At 42.9% G+C, this 27428-nt stretch overlaps 2 protein-coding genes and 1 pseudogene across 13 annotated transcripts in view; 2 read left to right on the plus strand and 1 right to left on the minus strand.

Annotated features, from left to right (window-relative positions):
- LOC147458020 (uncharacterized) overlaps window positions 1-26285 on the plus strand; it is a 43664-nt pseudogene extending 17379 nt beyond the window's left edge. Inside the window, exons 2-6 of the transcript XR_015188178.1 lie at window positions 24379-24789; window positions 24911-25113; window positions 25447-25611; window positions 25693-25833; window positions 25917-26285. The product of XR_015188178.1 is annotated as an uncharacterized LOC147458020 (transcript). The remainder of the gene's footprint in view (window positions 1-24378; window positions 24790-24910; window positions 25114-25446; window positions 25612-25692; window positions 25834-25916) is intronic.
- Window positions 1-27428, minus strand: part of LOC147458021 (uncharacterized) — a 42271-nt gene that overhangs the window by 8688 nt on the left and 6155 nt on the right. For 9 of the 11 annotated variants that reach the window (XM_086512769.1, XM_086512778.1, XM_086512775.1 and 6 more), the window contains one exon: window positions 16851-19237. The exons of 1 other annotated variant lie outside the window; for it this stretch is intronic. In XM_086512769.1, the coding sequence (XP_086368895.1) occupies window positions 17048-19237 (2190 nt within the window). In that variant the 3' untranslated portion in view covers window positions 16851-17047. Of the gene's footprint in view, window positions 1-16850; window positions 19238-27428 lie in introns of those variants that run through there. One more of the 11 variants, XM_086512779.1, reaches the window with a different exon arrangement.
- LOC147458022 (uncharacterized) lies at window positions 19258-24368 on the plus strand. The gene has a single exon (XM_086512780.1). It carries the CDS (start codon window positions 22540-22542, stop codon window positions 23479-23481), a length of 942 nt encoding a protein of 313 aa, XP_086368906.1. The 5' UTR covers window positions 19258-22539; the 3' UTR covers window positions 23482-24368.

A 27428-nucleotide genomic window follows, 5' to 3' on the forward strand; every position in this document is an offset into this window, starting at 1 on the left:
AAATTCAATAGAAGAGGATGCAGTTATGTCACATGATGGGTCTAACGACTACGCTAACAAGATTTGAAGACCAGTTGGTACAGATTGGAGGCTGTATAGGTTCAGAGGCAGTGGATGCTGTGATGTAAAGACGTCATATTGGGAAAAATCTAGGAGGGTCATCTTCAAGGAATATTACATCCATGATTGTCCTCATGACTTGAGATTACCAAGGCTTTTGTATATAAAAATAATCACCCCATATGTGAAGATTAAGGTTAAGTAGAGTAGGGTTGCAGGGCGGTTCGAAGTGCAAACAAATATAAATAAAGTCTAAAAGAAGGAGAAAGGAGTTAACTTGAGCGCTTGTTTGATGTTGAAATAAAGCGTGAGTAAAGAGCTCACGTGGATCATCAAGAGAAGTGTCATTGTACTCAAGGTCTACATTGTGTCATTTCAAGAGTGTGCCATAGACGTGCATACTTAACATCAAATCCAGTTTTTTGTACTTATTTTGGTTTCAAGGCTAAAGTTCAAGTTGATTCTCCATCTCTCTTATGTCTAATAGTGTGTGTTTCTCATCTCAAACATCTCTCCCAATGAGAAGTCAGGCGCTCATCCTATCCCCCCTTGAAACCGCATTATCCCCGACAGCGTATAAGTACAATAACCCTAATCTGGATCCTAATTCAGGGATGTAACTTAGCATCAGTGAAAAACATCATTGCAAGTAAGTGTACAAACTTTGGTGAAATGTGGACTAATTGGTTGTTTTATCCACTAGTTTTCATTTGCAAGTGACATTTATGCTTGTTTGAGCTAACTGGAGCAGCAAACCAGAGCAAACAAGTGTGAACTTGGGTATAAAAGACCAAAAGGGACCTCTTTGGGAAAACCAAGTATAATAGGATCTAAGAGTTTATACGTTTATAAAGACATTAAGGCAAAATTGACAAGGAGTGAAATAATTGGGTTATCTAAGTGTAAGGATTCCCGTTGCACATTGGAAACCAAATTTGGTTATAAAATTCATCAAAGACAAGCTTTGAGAGCATAAATTGAAGAAAACAATACAGAACTAGAGTTTTGACCTAATTGAGCAAATAGTGGTAGATATCCAAGAGTTTTGACCAATATCCAAGAGCTCTAAGGCTTCAAGTGAGGAGAGCGTGAATAACATTGAACTAGAGCCATTAGTGGTTTTCCTAGAGGAAGTGTCAGACACCTCTTTGGACCAATCGTCCATCATAATGGCAAGCTTTATTCCATCCACAAGGGTTGTGAGCAACTCCGAGATGGTAGGGATTTCTCATTTCGGAAGAGATTGGAACCTGAATTGGTTGACTTTTGCCGAGACAAATGTGAAGAATACATCCATCTAACAAGATGATAATGGCATTTACTTCCACTTAGTAGGTGATTCCAATTTGGAATCCTCAAAAATATACGAATTACAATCGTATCTAAAGATCAACAAATGGACGCTCAAGGGGCAAGCCACCATTTACGAGATATTGAATGCCAAAAGCGGAGAGTAAGATGCACAAGGCTGACATATATCCCTCACTCCCTCCTAGCTCTACCCACCACAGCCATCGGAATTCATGTTGCCTTCATGGTGTTTGAGGCTTTGAGATTGAGGCCAATTTTGATTTCTTGTTGTTTACAAGACATGTTAATGGAGGTGCATGAAGTTTTTCAACTTCATGACACCCTATTGGTCTAAGCAACACCAAGAATGTATGGTACCAAGTCTCTCGTTATGGAGGGGGGACCGGCTTCTAGTAAACATCGTCCTCAACAGTTGTAAATTTCTCTATTCCTCTCTCTTTTGCAAGTATTGATCACACCAAGCTAACTAGGAATGTGTATAATCATTCTATCTCTAACCTCTCTCTCTCTCTCTCTCTCTCTCTCTCTCTCTCTCTCTCTCTCTCTCCCCCTCCCTCTCCCTCCCTCCCTCTCTCTCTCCCTCTCCCTTGCTCTCCCTCTCTCTCTCTCTCTCTCTCTCTCTCTCTCAGTTGCATTATATGTTATACACGATACGTATTATACGTGAATAATACATATAACTCATCAAAAGCATTATAATTCGGTCGAAATATACGCTGCCATGTATGCAAATGCGTAAAAACGTATTATTTATTAAACATCCGATCGAAAGATGTTTTCGATCAAAAAAATCTTCCGATCGGAAGAACTTTTCTATCAGAGATCTTTTCGACCGGAAAATGTTTTGGACCAAAAAACGTGTTATATATGTAACCCACGCGGGTTCTCTCATTGTTGAAGACTCCAAAGAGTCCTTCTCCAAAAAAAGATGTAATATTTGAAGACAAAACCCTTGAAATTATGTTTTTTATCTTGCCATTAAATACTTACTTAAAAAAACTAATTTGTTTATCTTGGTGATTTGTGAAGAGTATCGTTATCTCTCACTAACACAAGATTTTGCGAATAGAAATTATTGATCCTGTGCAGAGATTGCACTCGCACACGAGGTAATTAGTTTTAGGAATAGAAAAATAGAAATTACTATTGTGTGTTGAGGTGATCCTGTGCAGAGATTGCACTCGCACACGAGGTAATTAGTTTTAGGAATAGAAAAATAGAAATTACTATTGTGTGTTGAGGTTAAACTCGCACATTTAGTAATAAGTCTTAGTTTAGAAAAATGATTTTTTTTGTAGAGATCAAACTCACACATTAAGTAATTTAATTTTCATTAGGTTGGTTCGATTGTGATATGAAGAGTCATTGTATTTCTCTCACTTCTATTCGAACATAGATTAGATATTAGTTATGTTTTTATGTCTAGGTGAAGAGTTACATTTTACTAACTCTCACCAAAGTAAAAAATAGAAAAAATGTGTTATAGAGATATTAGTATGTGAATTTTTATTATGCAATATAATCTTGTGTTGCATGATAAATTTTCACAGCTTTCTTTCTAAAAATCTATGGTGAAGTGTTAAGAACAAACCGTTCGCACTCGAGGTAGATATTGTGACAATCAAATTATTAGATTGATTATAATACAAGAGTTGTAACCTATAGCAATTGCAACAAATTTAGCCTGGAATTATAGTCTTTTTAAGAATTTGTTGATGTCAATTTGATCGATTATTTTAATGTGTTAAAAGCTATAAGCTTGCACTTTAGATAAACCGAAGGGGATTGTGAACGGGTAGGTTACGTGATTGGAATAGTGCGTAGGTTTTGTTATTTTGTTGTCATTTGCAGTTTGTATGACATGCACTCTTTTAGTAGTGCACTAATACTCTTATGATTTGATATATAGAGTATTCTTGTGCGAAATGGGAAGAGGAAAGGAGTGGAATTACATGCATGTCGTGCGACATGAAAAGACGACATCCAGAATCAAATGCAAAGCTTGCGGTCACGAGTTCAGCGGTAATTTCACTAGGATTAAGCAACATCTCTTCAAGGTGGACAGTGAAGTGAGAGATTGCAATTGTCCTCCGTCGGATATAAGAATAGTCTTCCCCAAATATGCGTTGTTTGTGGATGCATGGCATGAAGCGAAAAGAAGAAAATTGGCAGCCAAGGCAGGGATGTCCGAAGATTCAATGTCTATGGGCAATGAACAAATGGCTACACAATTCCCTGATCAAAGTTCACCAATGGTAGGAGGGTGTACACCATTAGGTGACGGACCTGCATCAACGTCCGTTGCACCTGAATCAAGTAGAGCTCGCGATTCAACTAGAGTGCCCGAAACAAGCGGGTTTTTCAAGTCTTTGTACAATGGTCAAACATTGCATCAAGCATTCGATAAACAATCGTTGCTTGAACTCCATTTGAAATGGATGCAAGCTTTTATTGCATGCAGCATATCTTTTGATGTCATTCGCAATCCAATTTTTCAGGATGCGTTAATGAGCACGGCCAAAAAGGGATTTGTATTGCCCGGTTATAATAAAATGTGCACATAGTACTTAGATAAAGTAAAAGAAAGCACTGAAAGTATTTTAAAACGGTGTGTATTAGATTTTGGTCCAACATATGGATGTACTATAGCTTTTGATGTTTGGAAAATTTGTCAAAAAAAACCATTAATTAACGTCATCCTTATTAATCCCAGGGGGTCTATGTTTATTGAGGCCATTGATACTAGCTTGAAAGAGAAGACAAGCGTCTATTTGGCTAGGGTATATGAGCGTGCAATAGCAAAAGCTGGAGGTCCAAAACATGTCACTGCTATTGTGACCGATAATGCAGCAAATTACAAAGGTGTAGGTACCATGATCCATGCTAAATATTTTGAAATTACTTGGGTACCTTGCGCTGCTCATACATTGAATCTTCTCTTGAAAGATACTGGGAAAATGGCCTCGATTAAACAAACTCTTCTCGATGCTAATCACTGGTGAAGTTCATAAGAGAGCATCAATTTTCATATGCACTCTTTCGAACTAAATTGCCTAGAAAAGCACTGCATATATTTTGTGCGACCAGGTTTGCAACCTCGTATTACGTTCTTGCAACATTGATAGAAGTGAAGCCGACCTTAGTGAAAACTGTAGCAGATAGAATATGGGATGTTTGGCTCGACAAATATCCTAGTTATCAAGCTTCAACGCAGCGATTTTATCAACTCGCCCATGTTTTGGTGCAATGTAGAAAATATTGTCACACTATCCAAACCATTTAGATTTGCTACGTTTGGTGGACAAATATTCATTTATCTTTGGTCGAGTCTATTGGTGTCAGAGGCTGAACGGAAAGTGAAAGAACAACAGGGCTTCAGTGGAAGAGTAAAGCTGCTATAGTTGATGCGGTCAACAGACGATGGGCGCAACTGCATACAGCATTGCATGGAGCAAGATTTGTTTTGGATCCTAAATTTCATATGTATGGACAATCTGCGAATAAAGAAGTAATGGCAAATTTCAGGAATTTGTTTGCACAACTCTTGGGTGCAAAAGATGGAAGGAATGTTTTTCATCAACAGGTGGGCTACGCTAATAGGATAGGAATGTTTCAAGATTAGTGGCATATAGATGCTATATCCAAAACTAGCACACCTTTATGGTGGAAAGAGTATGGAGGAGAGAAAGTTGACTTACAGCACATTGCAGTTAGAGTCTTGTCAGTTGCTGCATCAAGTGGAAGCTGCAAAAGAAATTGGTCAGCTTTTGATTTTGTTCACCCCAAGAAGAGAAATCGTCTACATCCTATACGCTCTGCTGATTTGGTGTATGTTTTTTGCAACATGCAACTCATTCATAAACCACAACATATTGCAACAAGAGCAGCTCAAAAATAGTTTGGTGTCTTTCAAACACATGAAGCCATTGCAGAGGATCTTGATGGTGCATTTGATTCGGAATGGGAAGTTGCATCAGAGTGTTCAGATATGGATGAAGTTGATTATATGGTTGGGGTGTTTGAAGAGGGTGATGAGTAGAGAAATCCATGTACTTGAATGACTTACAATGTAATTTTGAGTGGTTATATAATGCAATTTAGTCACATTTGATATACAAAAAATTGTTCAAGAAGCGTGAAGGCGAGTTACAATTTCAAGAAACAAATGTAGAGCAAAGTGTCAAAGAAGATTCCATGTCAAACAAAGAGTCTGAAAAATATTGCAACAAAAAGTCAAGTTCGGTTGGCACAAGCCGGAGGCTGTGCAGGTTTAGAGGGGGTGGATGTCGTGATGAGTTTTATAAACATGGAAAACATCATTTCATTTTTTTATTATTAGGTCTCTTGGACCAATGGATTATCAATCGTCGTCGAAGTCGTGAATGCATGGACCTTTAAAACACCTTAATCATATAAATTTTTCTCAAGTTAATGAGATTTTAGTTGGACTAGGAAAATTGGAGGGGGAACATTTTTGTGGAGCAACGTGGAAGAAGCAAGAGAAATCCCACAAGGGAGGTGTAAAAGACTTTTGATACTTAAAGGGGAGCTTCTCCCAGAGGACCTTAAAGACCTCCAAGCTTGCCTTGCTCAAGCTGAAAGAAATGAAGAAGTCAAAGGAGGGCTTCCCCCAGAGGGGGCTCTTCACCAAGGAAAAAGGGCATCCCTCCAAGACAGCCCACCCAAAATATAATCAAGGTATGCGGTCCCATGAGGAAGCCTGCCCATTTAAAATCATAATGAAGAAGTCAAAGGAGGGATTCCCCTAGAAGGGGGCTCTTCACCCAAGGCAAAAGAGCATCCCTCCAAGAGAACCCACCCAAAATATAATCAAGGTATGCAATTCCATGAGGAAGCTTACCCATTTAAAATCATAATGTACATTTGGGGGTGTTCGCATGCTTGAGTGTGTGAGAAAAGAGGCCGCTCGGTACTCGTGGCCGTCCGCTTGGAAGTGTGAAAGGGGTGCCCATTGGCCACCCCTTCACCCTTCAATTTTAGGCCAATTTTGCCAAAAAAATAATGGCTGCAAAGCTATTTTTGAGGCCTACAAAGCCAAATTTAGCCTCTCCCTTGAGGGACAACAACAGTGCCACTATTGTTTCCTAGAGGGGGCAAAAATACGGATTTTTAAGTGCTTTTTCGTAAGGTTTTTGGAAACTATCATAAATTAACCAAGAAGAACTCTTTGCGGGAGACAAAGGACGAAGCTCGTGAAAGAGGGCGTGTATGCATGTGAACAGGAGAAGAGACAAAGAGGAAAACATTGCTGGAAGAAAAGAAGAACCCACGATCTTGAGTGCAAGTGAAGACGAAGACCGAAGAAGACAAAGGCTCGTCTATCTTGTGTGAAGGAGAGACCGTTCGTGTGTGTGGGAGTGCTCCTGGACTAAAGGGGGCCTCTCAAGTGTGGATTTTTGGTGCATACCTATGTGCACACAAATCTATGTAATCATCGTCTTTTGAATTAATGAAAGGGAAAGCTTTGGCATCTTCTCTTGAGTTCAATTGTCTCTTGAGTGTGTGTTCCCTATCTCATCTATCTCTCACAGTCAGTAGCCCAGTGCTACCCCATCATCTCATTGACCGCTTAATCCCCCCATGATAACGGAAGAGACGAATTTGTCGAGAGCGTGTGCATAAAGGTGGCGAGTTTTCTATAGAGAGGATCATTGCTTTAGTCGGTGGTGCGATCGGAAGTTCTAAAGCTATCAACAATGTCTCCACTAATTGATTTACAGTCAGTACCAGCTAGCCATGAAAAAACAGCTTCAGAATCATAAGGGCTAGAGGATAATATGGACAATATGATTGACGCAATTGTGAAAGACACCCCAATCACAAGTGAGAGGATCCCTCGTCAAGTCAAAGTGGAACATCAAAAAGAGGCGAGCACAAAAGAGGAGGATGCATTGAGGAAACTAGCCCGCCGCCTACCCGTCTACGATGATGCAAGGATCTCTGTTTTGCCGACGTGTCTTTTAATTCTAAACCTACAAAACATATTTGGATGGTCTAGTACGAGTGCTCACAACTATGAGTTACATGCAGATTGTTAAAGGACAAGTTGCTTCCTGAATCCAATGAGTGCCCATGCGATTGAAGACAAGCTAATTCAATCTTACCAGATATTGGAATGGACTATAAGTCATATCATGCATGTCCAAATGATTGTGTTCTATATAGGAACGAGCTTGATGCGGCATCACAAAGTCCAAAATGTGGCGTTGGGAGATATAAAGAAGATGCTCAAGGCCAAAATGTTCCCGCAAATGTTTTGAAGCACTTCCCAATGGCATTTCTCGAATTTGGCTCATGTACAAATACAAGAGAATAGCATCACTTATGATGTGGAATCACAACAACCAATCTACGTATAATATCATGGTGTGCCCGTAGATTCACCTGTATGGAAACATATCGAGAGTACATGGCCTGACTTTAAATCTGAGCCACGACACAATCGTCTTGGATTAGCAATGGATAGAGTCAACCCTTTTGCAATTGGTGTACAAAATTCTTCATGGAGTAGCCAGACACTTTGTCTTGTCAATTATAATCTTCCCCCGTGGATTGCTATACAAAGGGTCATATTGTTTCATTATTGCTTGTTCTAGGCCCATATAAGGTGAAGAACATGGATGGCTACATGCATCCTCTGTTCAAAGAACTACAAGAGCTATGGAGATGTATTCCCATACGGGATACGTCAAGGAAGTTAGGTGCAAGAGACACTACAATTCAGGGCAACTTGATGTGAACGATGCATGGTTGGCTAGGCTATGGAGAATGCTTTGGATTTACCTACTCAGGGCACAATGCATCTCCTATTTGTGGACCTCGCTTAATTTCTCGCTACTCTAAGACTCTACATAAGGTTATTTGTACTTTCCATATTCAATACTTGCCAATGAATTCCCCTTTACATGAGGGAAATCTTGCAAAACCCCCTCTTATATTAGCGTCAGCCAATGGAAGTTAAAGTGGGAAGAGGCATATGCAACATATGGAGGTTCTTCGCAAGGGATGAGAAAACTTCTTTACTCCACAACCTACCATGTTGGGACAAACTCCTTATTAATCATCGTTTAGATTGGATGCACATCTTCAAGAATGTTGTTGTGTCCTTTTGGAAACTATTGATAGGTGAGAAGGACACAAAGGTTCAACGTGAAGATCTTCAAGAGCAAGGTCATATGCCTGAGTTATGGCCCCGCCCTGCACCGAATGGAAAAACTCTTCTCCCAAAAGCACCTTGGGTGTTATCAAAAGAAGAGCAAACACAAGTGAAACAAATCATAGCGGATTTTCGTACCCCAATAGGAGCATGCACTTCTTGAAAGGGGCTTTCACACTGGACAATGATTTATCTGGACTAAAGCCCATGAATGGCACAAAGTTTTGCAGTTCATATTACCCATTGTTGTAAAGGATTGTACCACTCAAGACGTGCAAAGAATTATATTTAAGATCAGTACCCTAGTATGACGGATATCACCAAAGGAAATTGATTGTAACACCATTGATTCTATGCATACTAATGTTGTTGAAGCAATTGCCATGATTGAGAAGTATTTGCCAGCAAACATGCTAACAATTCAAGTCCACGTCGTGGATCAAGTACGGATCGCAGAGACGGTACATGCTCGATGGATGTTTTTCTTGGAGAGGTTTATGAAAACACTCAAGGGATTTATGCGTCAAAGAGCTAGGCCGGAGGGAAGCATGGCGACGGGATGGCTTCTTCAAAAGTCACTTGTGTATATAACGGAGTTTCTGTGCTACCACCTCTCCTAGGATGCCACATATGTGGTCGCTCAATGAAGATGATCAAAATCTAGAAGATGAGCTGCAAGGAAATGGTCAATTGAGGGTGATGAGCCAGATTATGCGGGAAAAAGTAATCAAATTTTGTATTTTGAACTCTAAGCCGATGGAGAAGTGGATAGAGAGATATAAATTGGCAAAGGCTGAAAGAGATCAAGCTCATCGGACGATTTTGTCAAAGCCGGGCTACATAGCTTACTGGAGTATCCCTCTAATCTTGCACAATTACCACGTTCCCTTTTGGTAAATGGTTGGACGAAGCCATTCAAGAAGCAAAGAAAAATCGAGACTCGATGGTTAGTTTGGAGGAGGAAGAGCTTGCGACTGGATGTGGTTTTCACGTAAGTATATGATCTTCATTGTTTTTGTATCAGCTAAAGATATAACAAAAGTTTATAAGATTTTCCAATATCCTAACTCTACTTAGTATGACAACCATTGTACAATACCGCAAATATGCCGCTCTATGGTCACGTGGTCAACATTTTTTGTCAGGGTCCTTAACATATATTTCTCTGTTGGTTTTTCACTGATGGCTGGTCCTGGCAATGAAAGATAATTCAACCACGTCCTGTGGTTTTGTAAAACTTCTTCATGCTGCTGCCATGTCCTTACTCTTGCAACTAGGCAAAAGGTGACATCGTCTCTGCACTCCTTGGGTGCTCTGGTAATGTGGATTCGATAGAAAGGGTGGGTTTCCAACCAAACCCGTCTCCACTTTGGTTCTTTTTCTTCTGGTGTTTCAGCTAACCTTGATAATTGCTGCCTTCCTTCTCTGACATTCATATTTGATAAGAGGAAGAGGCAGTTGCCTTGTATACCAATCTTCATTGATGCGGGTAGGCTGTAAAATCTGAATGTTTATTGAATGTAAGAACCCGGATGTCCCATTCCATGGCCTTTTGCCAATGAACATCCTCTTCACTTTTGATGTGCTCTCTCATCTCTGTATCAGCATGTCTGTCCGTATTTGGGTGTTTTGGATGGATCTACTTCGAATCTTTTAGCCACACTTCTCTGAGTATGGGTGTCTTCACTTTCCCTGTTTATATCCTCAAAGACTTGGGGTTGTGGTACCTTCAGGTGCCTGTGTTGGCTCAGCGGTTGTTGTCTCAGGTAGTGTGGTTGCAGCTCGGTCCCTGGGACTTTCTCCCCTTGGCTGTCATCTTCTTTGTCATTATCTTGTGGCGTGGAAGTTTGTGGGGGCTTGCGTTGTAGCTGAACTTCCAATTGAGCTACTAAAGCCCTCATTTTCTCCATCTCTTCTCTAAGTTGTTGGTTTTCTTCTTTGAGGGTGTCAATCTCTTGAGAGAGCTCCTCCTCACTAGCTATGGTAGATGTTGTGGCAACTCGCCTCATTCTCTCTTCAACTTTTACAGCTCTTTCCAGTTCTTGTGTGGATGTTCCAACTTGGGTAGCAATCTTCCCCACCTTGGGTTTGCTTTGATGTTTGCTATGAACTTCTTTTGAGAGGTGATTTCATCTTCTTTGATCTCAATTTCTGCTTCAGCAATAACCCGTTTCCCTTCCAGGTCATGTGCCCTAGTTACCAGCTCTTCAATCAGCGTTCGAAAAGTTTCTAGTGCCTCTTTGTCCTTCATGGTAGTTTCAAGGCTTCTTTTAGCTCAAGCTGCATTTGTTGGAGTTGCTTTCTGAGTGGCTCAATGATGGTTTCATATATTTTCAAAGTCTCTGGCCTCGCTAGATGCGCATCAATCACACATCATCCAAGTTATTGTTGAGAGCGTGTCGCATTGCATAAGCAAGTATTTAGCTCGTTCGCAAGAGCCACTCTTGCTGCTTCGTCTCTCTCATGGACCCACAGCCCTGGCGTACAGACCTTGAAGCAAGCTTTGAATCTGCAAATAATTTATCTCTAGTTCTGGGTACCTTGCAGGGGTTGAGTTGCTGGCTTGAGCTGTTGCCTTGCCTTTATCCTTGATGACAATTACTTGGCCTTGTTCTTGGATAGGAGAGATGTATGCTAGATCAATGATTGTTTCCATGTTTTGATCCCCATCCTTGTTCTTATCAGCATTTTGCTCAGTGTCTTTCGGAGCCTCTTTCTCAAGATCCTTTTGAGCTTTGTCGCCCTTTGTTTGCTCTTGATTCTTTTTTGAGATTTTTTCTGACTTCTCAGGTACATTGGCCGTCTTTTCAGGCTCTTTGGAGGTCTCTTCAGGTTCATTTACCTTCTCACTTTTGGCAGTAGCCTTCTCAGGTACGTCAGTCTGTTGGGTGGGTGGAGATGTTGCCTGGTGATCATCATCTTCATCATCGCTCGAAGATGAGGAAGACTCTGAGTCAGACTTCAAGGTTTTGCTATGGTTGCTCTGTAACTCTTCACCTCTTCCTTTTGCTTCTCTTTGAGCTTTTCTCTTCTCTCCTTCTAGCTTCTTTTGCAATTGTTCTTGCTCATATTATTCATAGAACTCATCTAGGGTTTTTGGAGTGATGTCAAGGAGGTTGGCGTTCTTAGTTTTTAGGTTCCTGTATTACTTCGGGATCCATTTTTCAGTAAAGTCGCCTGAATCGACTCTTCTCTTCTTCATTTCTTCAGCCAAGCGCTCAAGGCGCGCCGCTTGATGTGCCCTGTCTTCTCTGGACATTTGCCCATGCCTCTAAGGCCTTTTACCTTTGTCTTCTGGTTCAGTGTCCAACTTCTGCTTTGCAGACCTTGTGCGAGATGATCCAGCTTTTACCACCTCTGCCTCTTCTTTCCAGGCCAACCACTCGTTTTGCGATGGAGACTTGGGCAACCTGTTTGTTGCTCCAATAGCTTGGTAAGCTATTCTTGTAAGAACTTCAGAAGCACCCAAGTAACTGATTACTTCCTTTCTTCTTTTTCGTTAGAAGTTCCATCCTATATTCTGTGTAGTTGAATGTAGCACAATTTTGTTGCAGAGAGGCTAAAGTGTAGTTGATAGCCATTGTATCATTGGGCGTCGTGAATCTGGTTGGCCTTTTGTCATGAATACTCTGCTAGGGGTTTCCACGCTCGGCTCTTGCAAATCTGCAAAGGTACCTGCTGATCCTTGCCTTGTAAACACTCTCATGGGTAGGTCCTTCTTGGTAAACACTCACGGGTAGGTCCTTCTTGTTCTTCAATAACACGTCTGTGTTGGCTAAGCGTAAAGCTTCTGCTATGGTGTTAGGGGTGGTGAATACCTGCATCTCTTCTGCTGTTTCTCCATCTCTTGGCAAGCTCAAGATGATAGTTGTGCCACCCTCTTTCATAGAAGTCAATAACTCATGTGCCCTTCTAATAACAATACCACATGGCACAATATGTTATTGACTTGGTTTAATAGATCAACCACTTCTAGTGGTCCTTCTACATCAGCTTTAGTGGTGATCCTGTAGGCTTCTATTGGTGTCACTGGCACTGTGATCATATTGCCTGCCAGATCTCTGTAAACACCTTCCATTATCATAGCTCCTTGAGCTGCGAGCTTTTCTTCGTCAAGTATGATGTGTTTTCTTTCAGAGATTTTCTGAGGATCTCATATGGCTCCATCATCTCTAACTTCTTTTTCTTGCTCCACTTCTTCGGGGGTGTATCTGTCAAATGGCTCCTGTAAACAGTCAGATGAGCAACCATCTGATTCTTAGCAATTTGGACAGCATTTAACCACTTAAATGCGCATATCTGACTTGGGGGGCAAGGCTGGCCACTCTAGACAAAGCGTTGCCTCCCACTCGTTGCCCCACTGCTGCCCAAACTTACCTAGAGAATATTGATCACTTCCCCCATAGTTAGGTAGTATTGCCCATGCCCTAGGAATCTCCGGGGAATGTACAAGGTAATTGGAAACTTGGGGCTTCACAAATGGGCACAGCCACAAAAAAGCCCTCACTCACTCCCAATCCTCACGGACCATACGCAGATGAGTAGAACATGTGTGCTACTCCACATGTCAATAACCTGTACAGTGCAACAGATGTGCTAACAAATGTTGTACATCGTTCGGGCAAACCAGCCTTTGAGATGCACTCTTTTTGTTTTGACACTCCCGCCTTCCCTTGCCAGCTGAAACCTTGCACTCAATCGACCACAACCGTAGTCCATTCCATTGGCCAGCCATCCAATTTTCGCTCCTCTTACGTTAGGATTCTCTTTATAACATCACTTGTACCATTATGCACTCCTTTTCCATGCAATGAAGCAGAGAAGTTGTGCATCATATGCAGCCATGCCAACTGATAAAAAACAATATGGTCTTCATGCCTTGAGCTCTAATACAACACCATCCAACAACAACCAATGATATGCGAATGGTATCTTACTTTCTAGCGAGCTATCGTGCATCATAAAATAATGTTGAACAAAGAGCCTGACTTAGAGCTTGTCATATGATATGTAAAAATGGATTCTTCTATATTACTTCACATGAACTTTTGATACAAGTGATATGCACCAGTATTGCTACCGGTGTTAACCTCAGATGCATGGACTGAATCTTATTCTATAATACTCTACAAAATCAATGGCACAGACCACAACATTTCAAAGAAAGTTAAGCAAGTAGTATTTGAATTGTTCCTCCCACCTACACATAAACTTGTGCTTGATGAACCTTTTGAGATGACTCAAAAAAGTTTGACCAAAATTTGCGATTTTTATCTTTTCCCCGACCAAGTACTTTCTCTTCTTCTCATTTCCTTTGGCATGGAGAAATGAAATGAAATGTTATATTAACGTCTTCAAAAGGCCAGAGTGACCTATGAGACCAAACTGATACAAAAGTGGTGAATCTATTACAATGTCTGAAAAGTGTGAAAGTGTGAAAATAAATGCGAAAAACTAAATACAAAATATTAGATAAACTTCTTAGGAGCATTCTTGGTGTCTGGCTAGAATACTTCTAATCCTTTGTTATAATCTCCTCCGATGAAGTGTGCTTCTGCATCTTGGTCGTGGTCGTCTCGATTTCCTAAACTCAATCGCCCCGTCAATGAGGGTGCCTTTGGTATGAATGTGGGTACTCCTTTGTGCTTGCTGCTGGCCTCTTGCTTCTCCTTCCATTCCTGCTTCTCTCGATCCGAAGAAATCTGTGATCTGCCTCTGAGGCTGTAGTGCTCTTTGTCTTCTTATTAGATTATCCCTGTGTCGATGTAGTTCCAGTAGGTATAGACCTAAGCACCTTTGATCTTGGTATTGCATGACTCTATCTAGAGGTCCAAAGCCTTCTTTAAATAGGCAATGGAAACGCCCACGTATCTCATAGTATACGGTGCAATGGCATATGTAGTGTAGTTCTGTCTCCGATTCCATTCCGCATAACTTGCAAATTCTGCTCTCAGGTGGGATTCCCCTAAATCTGCCAAATTCAATTTCCAGCTGGTGTGAGGATGTACGAATCTGACCAATAGCACATCTCAAACCATGAGACAGGTGGGTATCCATGTAGCTCGGGCGAATCACAAAACCATCTTCAGATAGCTGTAGGAAGTTTTCTTTGTAGTCGACCATCTTCGTGCCCAGTTCTTGTGTAGGGTCTACCCATGTCCTCTTAGTGTCCAACTGCATAAGATCCAGGCGGATGATTTTATTAATCTCCGCTCGTGTGATTGCTAGTGATGGAGCCTCAAGAGAGTATTGGAAGGGAGGTAATCTTTCCATACTGAACCCGTGTCTCTGAAACCACGAGGACAGTTGCGCATACCAGCATGATGTATCTCCTTTCATTGCTAATTGTCGAGAGGATTCGAGGGCCAATCTAGTATATCGGCAATTATTTGTATCCCGTAAACCATGTATAAAGGACACTGATCTGGTAAGAGCTTCAATTTCTATCGGCGGGGCAGCTAGTTCCGCTCGGATAATCGCGTGTGGTACGGAGGCCTTGGCTCTAATCATTCGAGAAATCATAGATACCAAAGGCTCTCCATTGACTTCCAATTATCCTGATCCACAGATGGTCCCCAAATTTGGACCCCATAAAGCATAGCCGAGGCCACCATAGTATCAAAGAGCCAAAGTTTTGTTCGTGGTTCCTGAAACTGCACTTGTGAACACATCCTCTCCAACCCTTCCAAGGCCGCAGAGGCTCTGGACAATCTAGCATCTGCTGCTTTCTTAAGAGTAAACTTCGGTCCTCTAAATACCACACCAAGGTATGTGTATGCATCTGTGTACTCTACTGTATCCTGGCCATATGCAAATGTAGGTGCCGATCTCCTAACCCATTGCAGTGTGGTGTTAAACACCATAACTTTGGTTTTACCCAAATTTATCGACAGTCCGCTGTCCTCCGCGAATTTATGTAATGCATCTAACTGCCTCTGCATTCCATCTGGTGATTCTGCTATCAATACAATATCATCTGCATACAACAACAAAGGGATCCATGACCCTGCAAGTGGGACACCTCTGTCACCCTCTCTATCAATGTAATCTGATACCTCATCTATATACATACCAAATAAAGTAGGGGACAGTGGGCATCCCTGCTTTACTCCGATGGTGGAATGAACAATGTCGGAATCCCCTTCTGGAGTACGTACATAACCAGTTACTGACCCGTATAAGGCCATGATCCCCCAGATAATCTCTTTGGGAACCCCTAACTCTTGCATTCTGCGCATCAATCTGGCCCTTGGTACTGTATCAAAAGCTTTCCGAAAATCCACAAAGCAACAATACATCCTTCTCCCGCTTGCTCTTCCTTCCTCAATAATGGCTCTGAGCGTAAGAATATGATCTAAAGTGGAATAACCTCTCCTGAATCCAGCTTGTCCTGTTGCCCTTATGCCCTCATTCTCTGCCCATCTACTCAGTTTTTGTTCCAGAATGGATGCGTACAGTCGGGTCAATGTGTGACCCACCATAATGGTACGGTAGTTCCTGGGTATCATAGGATCTCCTGACTTGAAAATAGGTACGATAGTAGATAATTTCCAAGATTCAGGTAATCCTTCACACATGACCTGATTAAACAGACGAGCAAGGACTTCTGAAAGTAGATCCCTTGCATGGAGAGAGAGAGAGAGAGAGAGAGAGAGAGATCTGGCTATGGTGTGCAAGGACTGTTTCTTCTTGCTCGATAAAAGTCCAGGCCATCCACGTGTCTTCACCCACATCGATCTGTTATGAGACGTTTCAAGAGACAAAATTAAAGTATTTATTCTTAGAAAATTCTCAATTCAATTTTCCCCTTTTTTTTTCCTTGGCTAGGCTCTTCTAAGATAACTCACCAAGTCACCTTAGTCTCAAGGACAACCGATTTGTACCACTTGCCCTTGCTTTCAGCTCTAACTATGCTAATTGCTACTTGAATTGCTAACAAAACTATTAACAAGGAAACTCTTTCAGAGTCTCAAAATGTTTGACAAATGAGATGGATCCTCAAAATTAACTACATCATGAAGAAATGGTGTGATTATAAGTGACCGTCAGCTAACAATATATAATTATATATGTATATACACACACAACACATATACAAGCACATATATATATATATACACACACACACACACAATATATGTGTGTGTTTGTGTTTCTGTATGCATGTCACTATATCTAATAATTAAGTAAGAAAGGCATATCGCTCTGCACCGTTGATTGCCGTACAACGCTCTCGGGATGATTGTAGTAAGAAAGGCCTATAGAGCACATTTCCCACATCCCAATGGTTAAGCGTAGAACGTCCAGGGGAATTTGGGAATTTATAGATAAACAGTTACATTTCAAAGTGGTGACTTAGGTTACAGATTCTGAGCAAAAAAAGTACAGCAGATAGTAATGATCGACCATCCTGGGGACCAATTGCAGCCGGAGGCCGGGTGGGAGGGAAAGTCCTTATCCGGTCATCATGAATGGCCCACTACATGCCCATTTATCCAGCTACTTTACGACAACCCTGTTGCCCACCCTGGTGAGGCCATATGTATGCATTACCCTGATGACACGAATAAGGTTGTCATGAGCCAGCATATAACCAAGCTTACAGACAGGAGATTGAAGAGGATTCAGTTCGGAGTCGCTGTTTGCGGAGGTAACAATGAGGAGGGGCCGCAAGCAAGTGGCTTGCTCCCTAGCTTGGAATTCTGCAAGAATCATAAGGGCTCGGAAGTTATCACCGTCTTGCAGCACCCGTCCTTGGACAACAGGCCTTGCAGAGGCAGACGGAGGAATTGTTCCGGAAGGGAAGAATGCTGTTCCTAGATTCGGACTGACTATGGGAAAACTCATCCTAACTACAAACATGGGTTCGTGATGGATCACAAGTAGGGAAATAGCTAGGCTTCCGTTGTCAGGTACTTGAATATGTGCTGACTTAGATGTTTCTGCTATGTGGAAGTGGACAGGTATGCTCAGCATCGGCCCTTTCAGCTTCAACATACCATCCTCGAGCACCTTATATTTGATCACTTCCTCGCAAGATGTAGAAGCCGCTTCAACATGCCCCCCAAGATGCAACAATGAGGATGAAAACGGCCAATTCGTTCTGCTGTATAATCCATTTTCTACTTGTGATCCTTCTTCTAAAAAGCGTAGCTGTGGCTCATCCATTGGATGATCCTCCCAGATTTTGCACCAATAACCATCACACACAACAGAAGGTACTCCTGACGTGCTACCAGGCAACCCCTTTAGCCATCTACTAGGTGGCCTCTTTCCCTTCCTAGAAAGCTTGGCTATAGTAGAGAACGGTTCAGACAAGGAAGGTACCCAGGTTTGCTGCATGGCTGAACCATCTGCACCTCTGGTTGGTAAAAATTCATGATTTGTCCAGAAAAGGGCCTCTCCAAGTTGTTGCTGATCAAGCCTTTTCAGGAACTCAACTGTGAAAGCTTTCAAGTTTCCATCCTTGGGTGCGGAGAAGTCGGTAATGCCGGCCAAACCAAGGACACTGTTGATGCGATCAGCTGGATACTTGCTTTTGCGATAGGAAGAACATTGTCCTAGTACCTCGCTTAAGGAGGGGAACATAAAGAATTCATTTGTCAGTAATTTCAGCCAGGAGCGTATAATTATCTCCATGTTCCACACTGTTTTGTACATCCAGTGAGAGGAGGATGACTCAACTCCTACCTGCTTCACCAGAATGCTTATGCCACGATAAAGTGACAAGAGCTGCTCCCAAAGTTCCTCCTCTTCAATAACCCTAATGCAGGAATCATCCGTATAAGCTGTACTAAGCTTGATCATAAACCTACTCCAGTTGTCCATGAAAGGCCTCGAATCATCTACTGCTTCCTCTCTTATATCAACACACCGAATGCAATACCGTCGCCTCTTGGAAAGAACTGCTTCTTGAAATGTCCACACCCTCGTACTCCACCTTGTCTGCAGAGCAAACTTCTCTTCTCCTGATACATTTCGTCGACCCAGCAATGCAATTGGTTTCCCAATATAGTCCAGAAAAATAACAGTATCAGTTGCATTCGCATATATCCAGCCCATGTGCCGGATGCTCTCCTGAACCTCAGCATCATCATACTGTGCAATACACACACCATCATGCCAAATATACTCCGCTCCAGTGTCCATCAAGCGTTGGCACATCTGAAGAATGTCCTTTACCACTTGTTGGTGCTCTGACGTAGCTCCACTACATTGTTTGCCCAAGCTTCGTGCAGGGACATCTCCTACACACCTACAAGCACATTCGCAATCAAAGACCCCATAAACAGTCTGGCCCCAAGTGTGTGATATGGCAGTGTAACGATCTCGGTAGTACTGTCCATTCACCAGGATAACTTGACCCTGCTCACATGTGGATTTGCAATCAATAAGGCGAAATAAAGAAGGAGGTCCTTGCTGAAGCAATCTAGCCACGACCATAGCTTTCTCAGAAGCAGCCCCCTCTGTTAAGGACTTAATGTCAGTATGTAGAGCATCTGACCAAGCCATGTCAACTTTAGTGAGCAGCTGTTCATGAATATAAAAAGAGCTATCTTGAAACTTGTTCTCAGACAACAGCCACAAGCTCCCAAAAATTTTATCAAACTCAGGTTCAAGCAGCGACAGATCAAGGTCCCAGCTGCTGGCAGATGCACATGCTGATTCCTTCTTCTTCCTCCTCATGATCTGTAATCCGAATAAAATCTCTCCCTCCCTCCCCTCTCACTCTCCCTCCCACCATCTCTCCCTCTACTTCTCTCTCTCTTTTTTTCTTTTTGGAGGAAAGGAGTCATTCTTCTATTACTTTGAATTCCTGTGAGCGCCCATACAGAACCAACCCACAGGGAAGTAAAACTGATATAACATGAGAAGCTGTACAAGGTTGCACACAAGACCACAGGCTGCGCATATGGCATACAACCTCCAAACTGGAAAAAAACGACATAAATGCCAACTGAAATAACAACACCAAGGCCTACTGAAAGAAGCCAGGGCACATATCCCTCTTAGTGAGGGTAAAAAGCACCGCATCTGTAGAGAGGAGAGTGTGCAAAACCCAATATTTGAAACATAAACACCTCCTCAGCTACCCATAGACCTGCTTAAGACCCTGTCTGGTATCAAAGGAGTCATTAAATGGCTAGTCGATCCGGAGGTAGCTTCCAGGGGAGGCGGTAGACAAGGGAGACTGTGAAGACGTCCAGAACCATGCTGGAAAAATGAGCAAGCACCGAACTGAAGAAGAGGGTAGCTAGACAGTGGATGGTCAACAAGTCGTACACTTGGCAAAGTCCTGGCTGAAGGCATGGCAGGCAACTCAACCATCGAATCTAAGAACGTAAAGGTACCGGTGTAGAGGTTCAGGAACAACCATCGATACAAGAACATGAAGGTGCCCGCGTAGAGGCTCAGGAACATGCTGTATAGCAAGCCATTGTTCTACGAATGGTGCTAGACAGCCAAGAAGATATAGATCGCTAGCAGCAGGGAAAGATCGTGTTACATAAATCCAGCAGCGAACTCTAAAAATGGAAGGACCATCCTCAGGAGAATCGATGAGCGGGCTACAGGCAAGCATATAACTCCCAAATTCTGAAGAGGAAGTTGATGTGAACTCCAAACCCCCGAGAACAAGTAAACGTAGCAAGGGCGCCCCCAAAAACCCCTGAAGCGGCTATTTCCAAACTGGCACACACACACTCAAATTCTAACAGACATTTACGTAGACAAAACACGCACAGCACAAGCAAAGACACTCTCACAGACACAACGCACACTCACATAGACATAGCCTCCAGACATACACTCACACGAACTCAGACACACACACACACACACACACAAACTCACTCACAGGCAAAAGCAACCACACATCCACACACACTCAAAAACCCACACACACAAACAGACACAGGCACTCACTTACACCACAGTAGCATGAGCACACTCACACACACAACCTTCAAACAAACGCACACATGGCCAAAACACAGGCCCATACACACATAAATAAAATACACTCACACACACAAGTGGATAGGAAATAGCACCGGGGCTAGTCGCTACAACAGAGGTGGGGAAAGGAACGCGGAAGAGGGCACAGCACAAGCAATTGCGAGGGAGGCAGCAACCTCGGCCATACATCCATTAGGGTGCAAATCAAAGGAAAGGGGAGCGCGCACTGAGACGATGAAGGGCTGCGCAGGCGAGAGGAGGGACAAGGCAACGGGAGGGGCCAAGACCACGGGCATGGGGAGGATGACAACGAGCTAAGGGGGAGGGGGCGCTATGGCCATAGCGAGAGGGGGAAGGGGGCGCCATGGCGATAGCGAACTAGAACACTCTCTCTCTCTCTCTCTCTCTCTCTCTCTCATTATTTGATTCATTACAGGATGATTTTTTGTAGACTTTTGAGTTTGAGTGAGGGAGAGGGAGAGACGGAGAGAGAGAGAGAGAGAGAGAGCGGGAAATGACAAAAATTAAGAGGCATAAACACCTATATTGAAGTCCTATACAAAAGCCTGGCTATCTGAGTAATAATGGCATTTAGCCTATTGTTTTGTGCCCTTAACCTAGAATCTCCTTTTTCAAAGAGTAGATTTGTTGCTCAAGGTCACAAATCTGAACATCAGTTACATTGACATGGTGATTGTCAATTGAGACTTTTCAAACTATCTACAAGACTACGTATGTAACCTCTAGTGCTATCAAGATCATCATCACGCAACATTTCATTTGTACTCGCTGCATTCGTCCGCTCTTGTTCGCTACAAGATGCTTCAACTTGGGTATCATCAAATCCAACTGGAAGGCTTTATTCGGACATCGTTAGAGGCCCCCCACACGAGAGGGGGTAATTTGTAAGACAAGACACTTACTTTTTTGATTTGACATGTGCACAAGCACACACGAAAAGGGAAGAGGGGGTAACCTTTGCAAAATCCAACTGCACCTCAAAGAGGTGTAGTTATGCGAGGGAGGAGGGGTAATCCAATAACAATTACCCCCTCTCGTGTGGGGGTACCCTTATACTGTAAAAAGAAGAGATCTATGGTAAGTAAACATGAATAGACAACCATAATGAAATTGACATATAGTTTATCAAAGTTAACTCTATGAGGCAACTGTTGTCACGTCACAACAAAGGAGGTCGCCCCTCAGCACTAAGGGGCACGGAAGCTTTAAGGAAGCTCAGACGGTGGGATCAAGGGCGCGGAAATGGGGCGCGGTGATTGATGGCATCGGGGCGCTACACGTGGCAAAAAAAAGTAAACTTGGACGGGTTTTAGTAACGGGGGCGCCGGGAGGTAAACTCGGACGGGAGGGTGACGTGGACAGGAAACGTGGCGCAAATGGGCTGAGGTGGGCGGCCTGAACATCATGATACCTCGTACGTCGCATGCATGCGGATGAAAGCCCGAGGATGGGGGGTGAGTGACTGCGTTTAGGGCATTCAAGCACAGGGAGTTTTGCTGCTAGCTGATGCGAGAGGGCCTGGGGGAGGGCCTGCATTGCCTCTAGAGCCATCTAGGGCCTCTAGACCAATCTACACAGACGAAGATTGGAGCCAGGTGGAGATTGTGGCGTAGGTACAGATTGGGACGGTAGGCGGGATCACCAGGTATGTGTGTGTGTGTGTGTGTGTGTGTGTGTGTGTGTGTGTGTGTGACACCACCCCAAAACCACCTCCAAGAAAATATGTTTTTATCGTTCGTTACTTGTCATGTTGCATCAAACACACACACACACACACACACACACTCTATGAGCCCACGGACAACAACAATTTTGTAGAGAACCGGGCAGCAGGTTTGTGTGTGTGTGTGGAAGAGAGAGAGAGAGAGAGAGAGCTATGTCCCGATACCTTCTGCTTCATGCATATTTTTGCCAACATGAGTCGTCCTACTTGTCCGTTATGGTGCTTGCAAGCATGTTGCCATGCTATGATGAATGGCTGCTGGTGTTTCTTACAATAAAACGTTCATTGTATGGAGATCACCACAGGAAAAACTATGGCGCCAAGAAGGCCACATCAAGAGGTGCAGGCAAAGAAGCTAGTTGGAAAGAAGCATGGGTCAGATCTTGGGAGGGGCACAGGGGAGGCTTCACCTGTAAAAGTTCCTCGTTGTAGCCCTCAGCTAAGGGAGAAGGAGTTAAAGCAAACGGAGAATCAGCCTTCTCCATGCTCAAGCAATATGGCCCAAGTGGAGACACCAAAATCAGCGAATCCGCGCCTAAGAAAGAAGTTGGAAGGCATGTTTGAAGAGCCTGATCAGAATGAAAACAAAGTGGATGAGAAGAAGGCTGGAAGAGCTATGGCAAACGAAAAGAACCTTGATAAAGAAAAAATTGGTGAAGGCAAGAGGGATCAGCCGTGTGTCGAGACGGTGGGCGACGGAGCGCAAAACAATATGGATTCTTTGAAGGGAGAAGGAGATAGAGGCATTGGTGCATCCTCAGCCATGATTGAACCCTTGCCATATGTTGAGGTCTTCTTGCCTGATGGAAGGCTTGCACGGCAATGTCGGGCGAGCGATCATTGCCCTCAGCAGTTCCACTTTGAGTTGGTTCGATTGCGGATGGAGAGGCATCTAAAGACAGAGCATGGGCTTGATGTGGTCATTCCCCTTCGCAAGGGAGGTAGGCGTTCCAATGCTGAATTGGGCTCAAGAGCAAAACCGCCAAATGCAAGAGACAGTGCACAATGGCACAAGCAAGCGAAGATGCGCTTCGAGGATAGAGATAGGAAGTTTGCATTAAATCTGAATAAAACAGAGCGCCTTCATCGTCTTCGAGCAACTGAGAAGTGGGATAAGCTCAGGCCTGAGTTTAGAAGAGTCTCAAAGGTAGATTTTGTTGAGAACATTGTCAAAGAGCGCATGGCAACCTACCTCGCGTCCTCAAAAGAGCGCATGGATCGCATCCAATAGCGAATCGACGAAGGCTATGAAAAGAATGTGAGTACCATGGCCACTCCTTCGAGTTTACATATTATTGCATCATGCTTTATTATTACATTTGGTGTTGCATGTTTGCTTTGTTAGTCATAGTTCACTTGAAGGTGGATTGTTTGCCCGAATGCGGTCCTAGTTTATTGAGACGGGTTTAGGTCCACATTGAGATTTCTCCCATTAAATGGATGATTTAGGCATAATGACCTTGGAGATTATCCTTGCAAACCATTTACCATTAATGAGTTGAGGCATATGGCATGTTTGCTTGCCTAGTCCCAGCTTATCTTAAGGTGCATTGTTTGCTAGAAGTTGTCCTAGTTTATTGAAAAACTCATGGCGACTCTACCCAGTTTACATATTATTGCAGCATGGCTTATTACTACATTTGTTGTGGCATGTTTGCTTGCATGGTCCACTTTGTTGTGGCATCCTAGTTCAAGGTGGATTTTTTGCCCAAAAGAGGCTTAGTTTACTGAGAGCAGTTTAGATTCACATTGCACTAGATCCCGTTTGAATGGTTAATTTAGGCCCGATGAAGTCTATGACTACTTGTGTTAAGGCATGTTTGCTTTCTTGGTCCGAGTTTACAAAGCAATGCATTAATTACTTGTGGTTGAGGCAAGTTTGCTTTCTTCGTCCTAGTTTACAAGGCAGTGCATTGTTTGCTGGTAGTTGTCCTAGTTTACCGGTGGCTTTCGAAGGGATTTTAAGCTAATTCTCGACGTCTTGATTAAAATCATTTTATGTAAAATTGCTTGTTTCTTACAGGCTTCTTGTGGTTATATTTGGTGCTGGTTTTTTGGCTACATTCATTTGAACATGCTGGGTTCAATGGGGGACTAACTTGTGGTTTTATTTGGTGATTGAATGCAGAGGCGGCTCAAGGTTTTACCTCCTTGGTTAAATGTCATGATGGATGACATTGAGGACAGCCAGCCCATGGACAACTTCAAGGGCAAGGAGCTAGAGGAAGAAGAGGAGGATGCGGATGATTTTCACTCGGACCGAGAAGATGAAGAGGCTGGACATTATGAGTGGATGGAGGATGAAGACATCAAGGAGGATAAAGATGGCCAAGAAGACAAAGAGGAATGCAGGGAGGAGGAGGGGGGAGCAAGCAACGCGAAAGAGGACTCCGCTGACTCGACTTCCCTTGGGCTTGGAGATACACCGCCCTCACTGCCTCTTGAGATTGTGGACACAAAGGAGGTGCCTATTGCAAATACAGATACATTTAGCCGGTTTGCATCCATGACACTCAACGTTGATCTTGTGCACGAGGAGGTAGTGGAACATCTTCCTAATTGCAGAAGTGGCATGCATTATTAGGTTGTTTTTCTTGGCAGGTTTAGGGTGTCAAATTTGTTCGAATGATTTGGCATAAAATCTTCTTTTAACCATGCAGGGAATTGTGAAACAACATAGACCAAAGCTGCAAATTTGTTCGTCAATGAAGACTCGGGTTGTTGTTAATGTCTCATCCCCACTTGGTGCAGCGGCAACCACACATGTGTCTCTGAATTTTGCCATACAAAACGGCCAGTTAAGAGTTATGGAAGAAGGGGGAGGTAGGGTTGTCACGACACGAGGAAACATCGCAGTTGCCAGGTGGGTACAAGTCATGAGCCAGTTCTTACTGTTTGTTTGCTTGCTGGTTTTTTGGGCCTCTTCTTCTTCTATAAAACTTGCACGCTAAGCCTTGATTGTTATCGCATGTTAGGCTTGGCTCTATTGCATGCATTACTTTCACCTCCGACCGGTTCAAGTTATCAGTTAATGTAGATCAGCGATTAGTAACTGACATATTGCGTGGCGAGGCCAGTAGTAGGACTATTGACTTGTTTGGCCAATAAGTTCTCTCTTGCCCTGATCATTGTAAATGGCTATACGCACATATAGGATTGCCTGTGTTTTAATTTGGAAACTGAAATCTTTGCACAGGTGGATGGAGCACACCTTGCCTCCGACCATCCTAAGGAAAGTACACTTTGTCGATTCGCTTTGGTTTACGATGGAGGGAAGTATTCTGTCCAATTTTCTTCAGCGGCAATTTAGCGGTGTTGACATGTCAGAGCTGGTCTTTTGCTTTTGGCCAATCATTTGCAGGTATTTCAGGGTGACATAATGCTTTGTATGGTGAATTCTGAACTACTTCTCATTCGTAACACTAACAATGTGTGCTTGAAGGCATCACTGGACTCTTTTTGCTCTCTACCTGAATAGGGGAGCAAGGCTCCTCCGATTGCCTGGCAAGAAGCACTATCTGATTCATTTTGATTCTCTCAAGGGTTTGACATACCCTTTCGAGTGCCTAGAGCAAGTGCAAAGGTTGGTTTTCATCATGTGATTGTTGTGCCCAACAGATATGATTAAATTCAGCTAACCTGGTTATATGTATGGTTGTGCCTTAGTGGCCTTCGAAGCTTGGCAGAATTTGTACATGACAACGATATTCGACGTGCTTTGGCTGATTCCAAGGAAGAGATTGAGCTCAAAGTTGTGGATGTGCCTCAGCAGACAAATGCGATCGATTGCGGATTTTATGTCATGACATGAGGTGAGATCATGCTACATTATGCAATAGTGTCGACAGGTTGTTAGGGAGGGTCATTGCATGGACTAACATACGGCACTGTTCAGTAGGGAACTGATTGCAGGTGGATTGGAAGACAGGCCTGGGCGACATTGGCTTACAAAGGATTGGTTCGAGGACGTGGACGTATGCACTCTGAGGGTGCAGCTGCATGATTGGTGCTTACGTTGTTTGGTGGAGGTCTAGAGACACATGAGCAATAGCACGCTCGGGGGCTGGTGTTTTGGGAGCATATCCAGCATATGAACTCAATTGACACTACACTTATACAACGATGTGCTTTATGGATTTTGAACCCTCTGTTTTGAGCGGATCTAAGTGAATGTTTTTTTTTGTGGATGGCTTACCTAGCTACGCATTTATGCGCAATGTAGCACACCCTTTGGATGTTTTAATTAAGTATACGTAATGATTAGCCTTACGTTTCAATCTCATTGTCAATTGATCGGTCGTAGTGCTGTTATTTTGTCAGTTTACAATTGCTCATTATGGGTTGTGGTATGTGTTGGTACCATTCATGAATGTGGTTAAGTAGAATCAACTGAAATGACCCGGCTTAGGTGTTGTGGTGAGATGTTATTGGTGGTTGTTAGTATTGCTAAGGTATTTGGAGCATGCATATATTCTATTTTTATATCTCTTTAAGGGTGGTTGTTGGCTCGGATTGTGTTGTGGGTGTTGAGAAGCTCCATGAGTGGTGAGAGCGTGACATTGTCATAGCCTTTATTGTAGTCCAAGTGGGGTGTTTGTTGAGTTTACACATATGGATTTCCTTTGCTTCAGATTTTGCAAGCAGGTTGAACACATTTTAAGCTCGTCGTAGCTAAGTTTTGTGTACATTTGTTGGAATCTCTTTCTTGTCAGAATGTCAGCGATTGAAACTCTCCCTCTCTCTTTGTAATGTTTTGATAATCTGATTGCTCATAGAGAATAGCAACTCTTAACTTCCAAATTTTATCTTTGGTAGATTTATGTATCCTCGGAAAAGCAAAGGTGCTTGTATTAAAAATGACAAACTGACAACCCTTTGTTGGCATACCATGTAGGCACATTGTGGTTGCAAACTTAAAGGATGATACATAGTATTTGTGTGCATTGGCAGAGTATTTATTTTGTTCAATGGATTAAATTGTCACCTGACCAATCAAACAAATGCATGGCCAGATTATACATACGAATATTGATTATACATACGAATAGTGCAACAAAGGAGTGAAGTTCGTCGCCAAGATGTTAGTGCTACAAGCCCATGATGCAACACAAAGTTCATCTCGACATTGGTGAGTGAAAAATGCATCATATAAATGCAAAGGCATTATTCACTACATGG

This window comes from Adiantum capillus-veneris, chromosome 5 (assembly GCF_014529385.1).
Source record: "Adiantum capillus-veneris isolate H3 chromosome 5, ASM1452938v2, whole genome shotgun sequence".
Lineage (NCBI taxonomy): Eukaryota > Viridiplantae > Streptophyta > Polypodiopsida > Polypodiales > Pteridaceae > Adiantum > Adiantum capillus-veneris.

Bases quoted from the DNA above. Each gene is read 5' to 3' on its own strand.
- LOC147458022 (XM_086512780.1), top strand. From the start codon at position 22,540: ATGGAGATCACCACAGGAAAAACTATGGCGCCAAGAAGGCCACATCAA.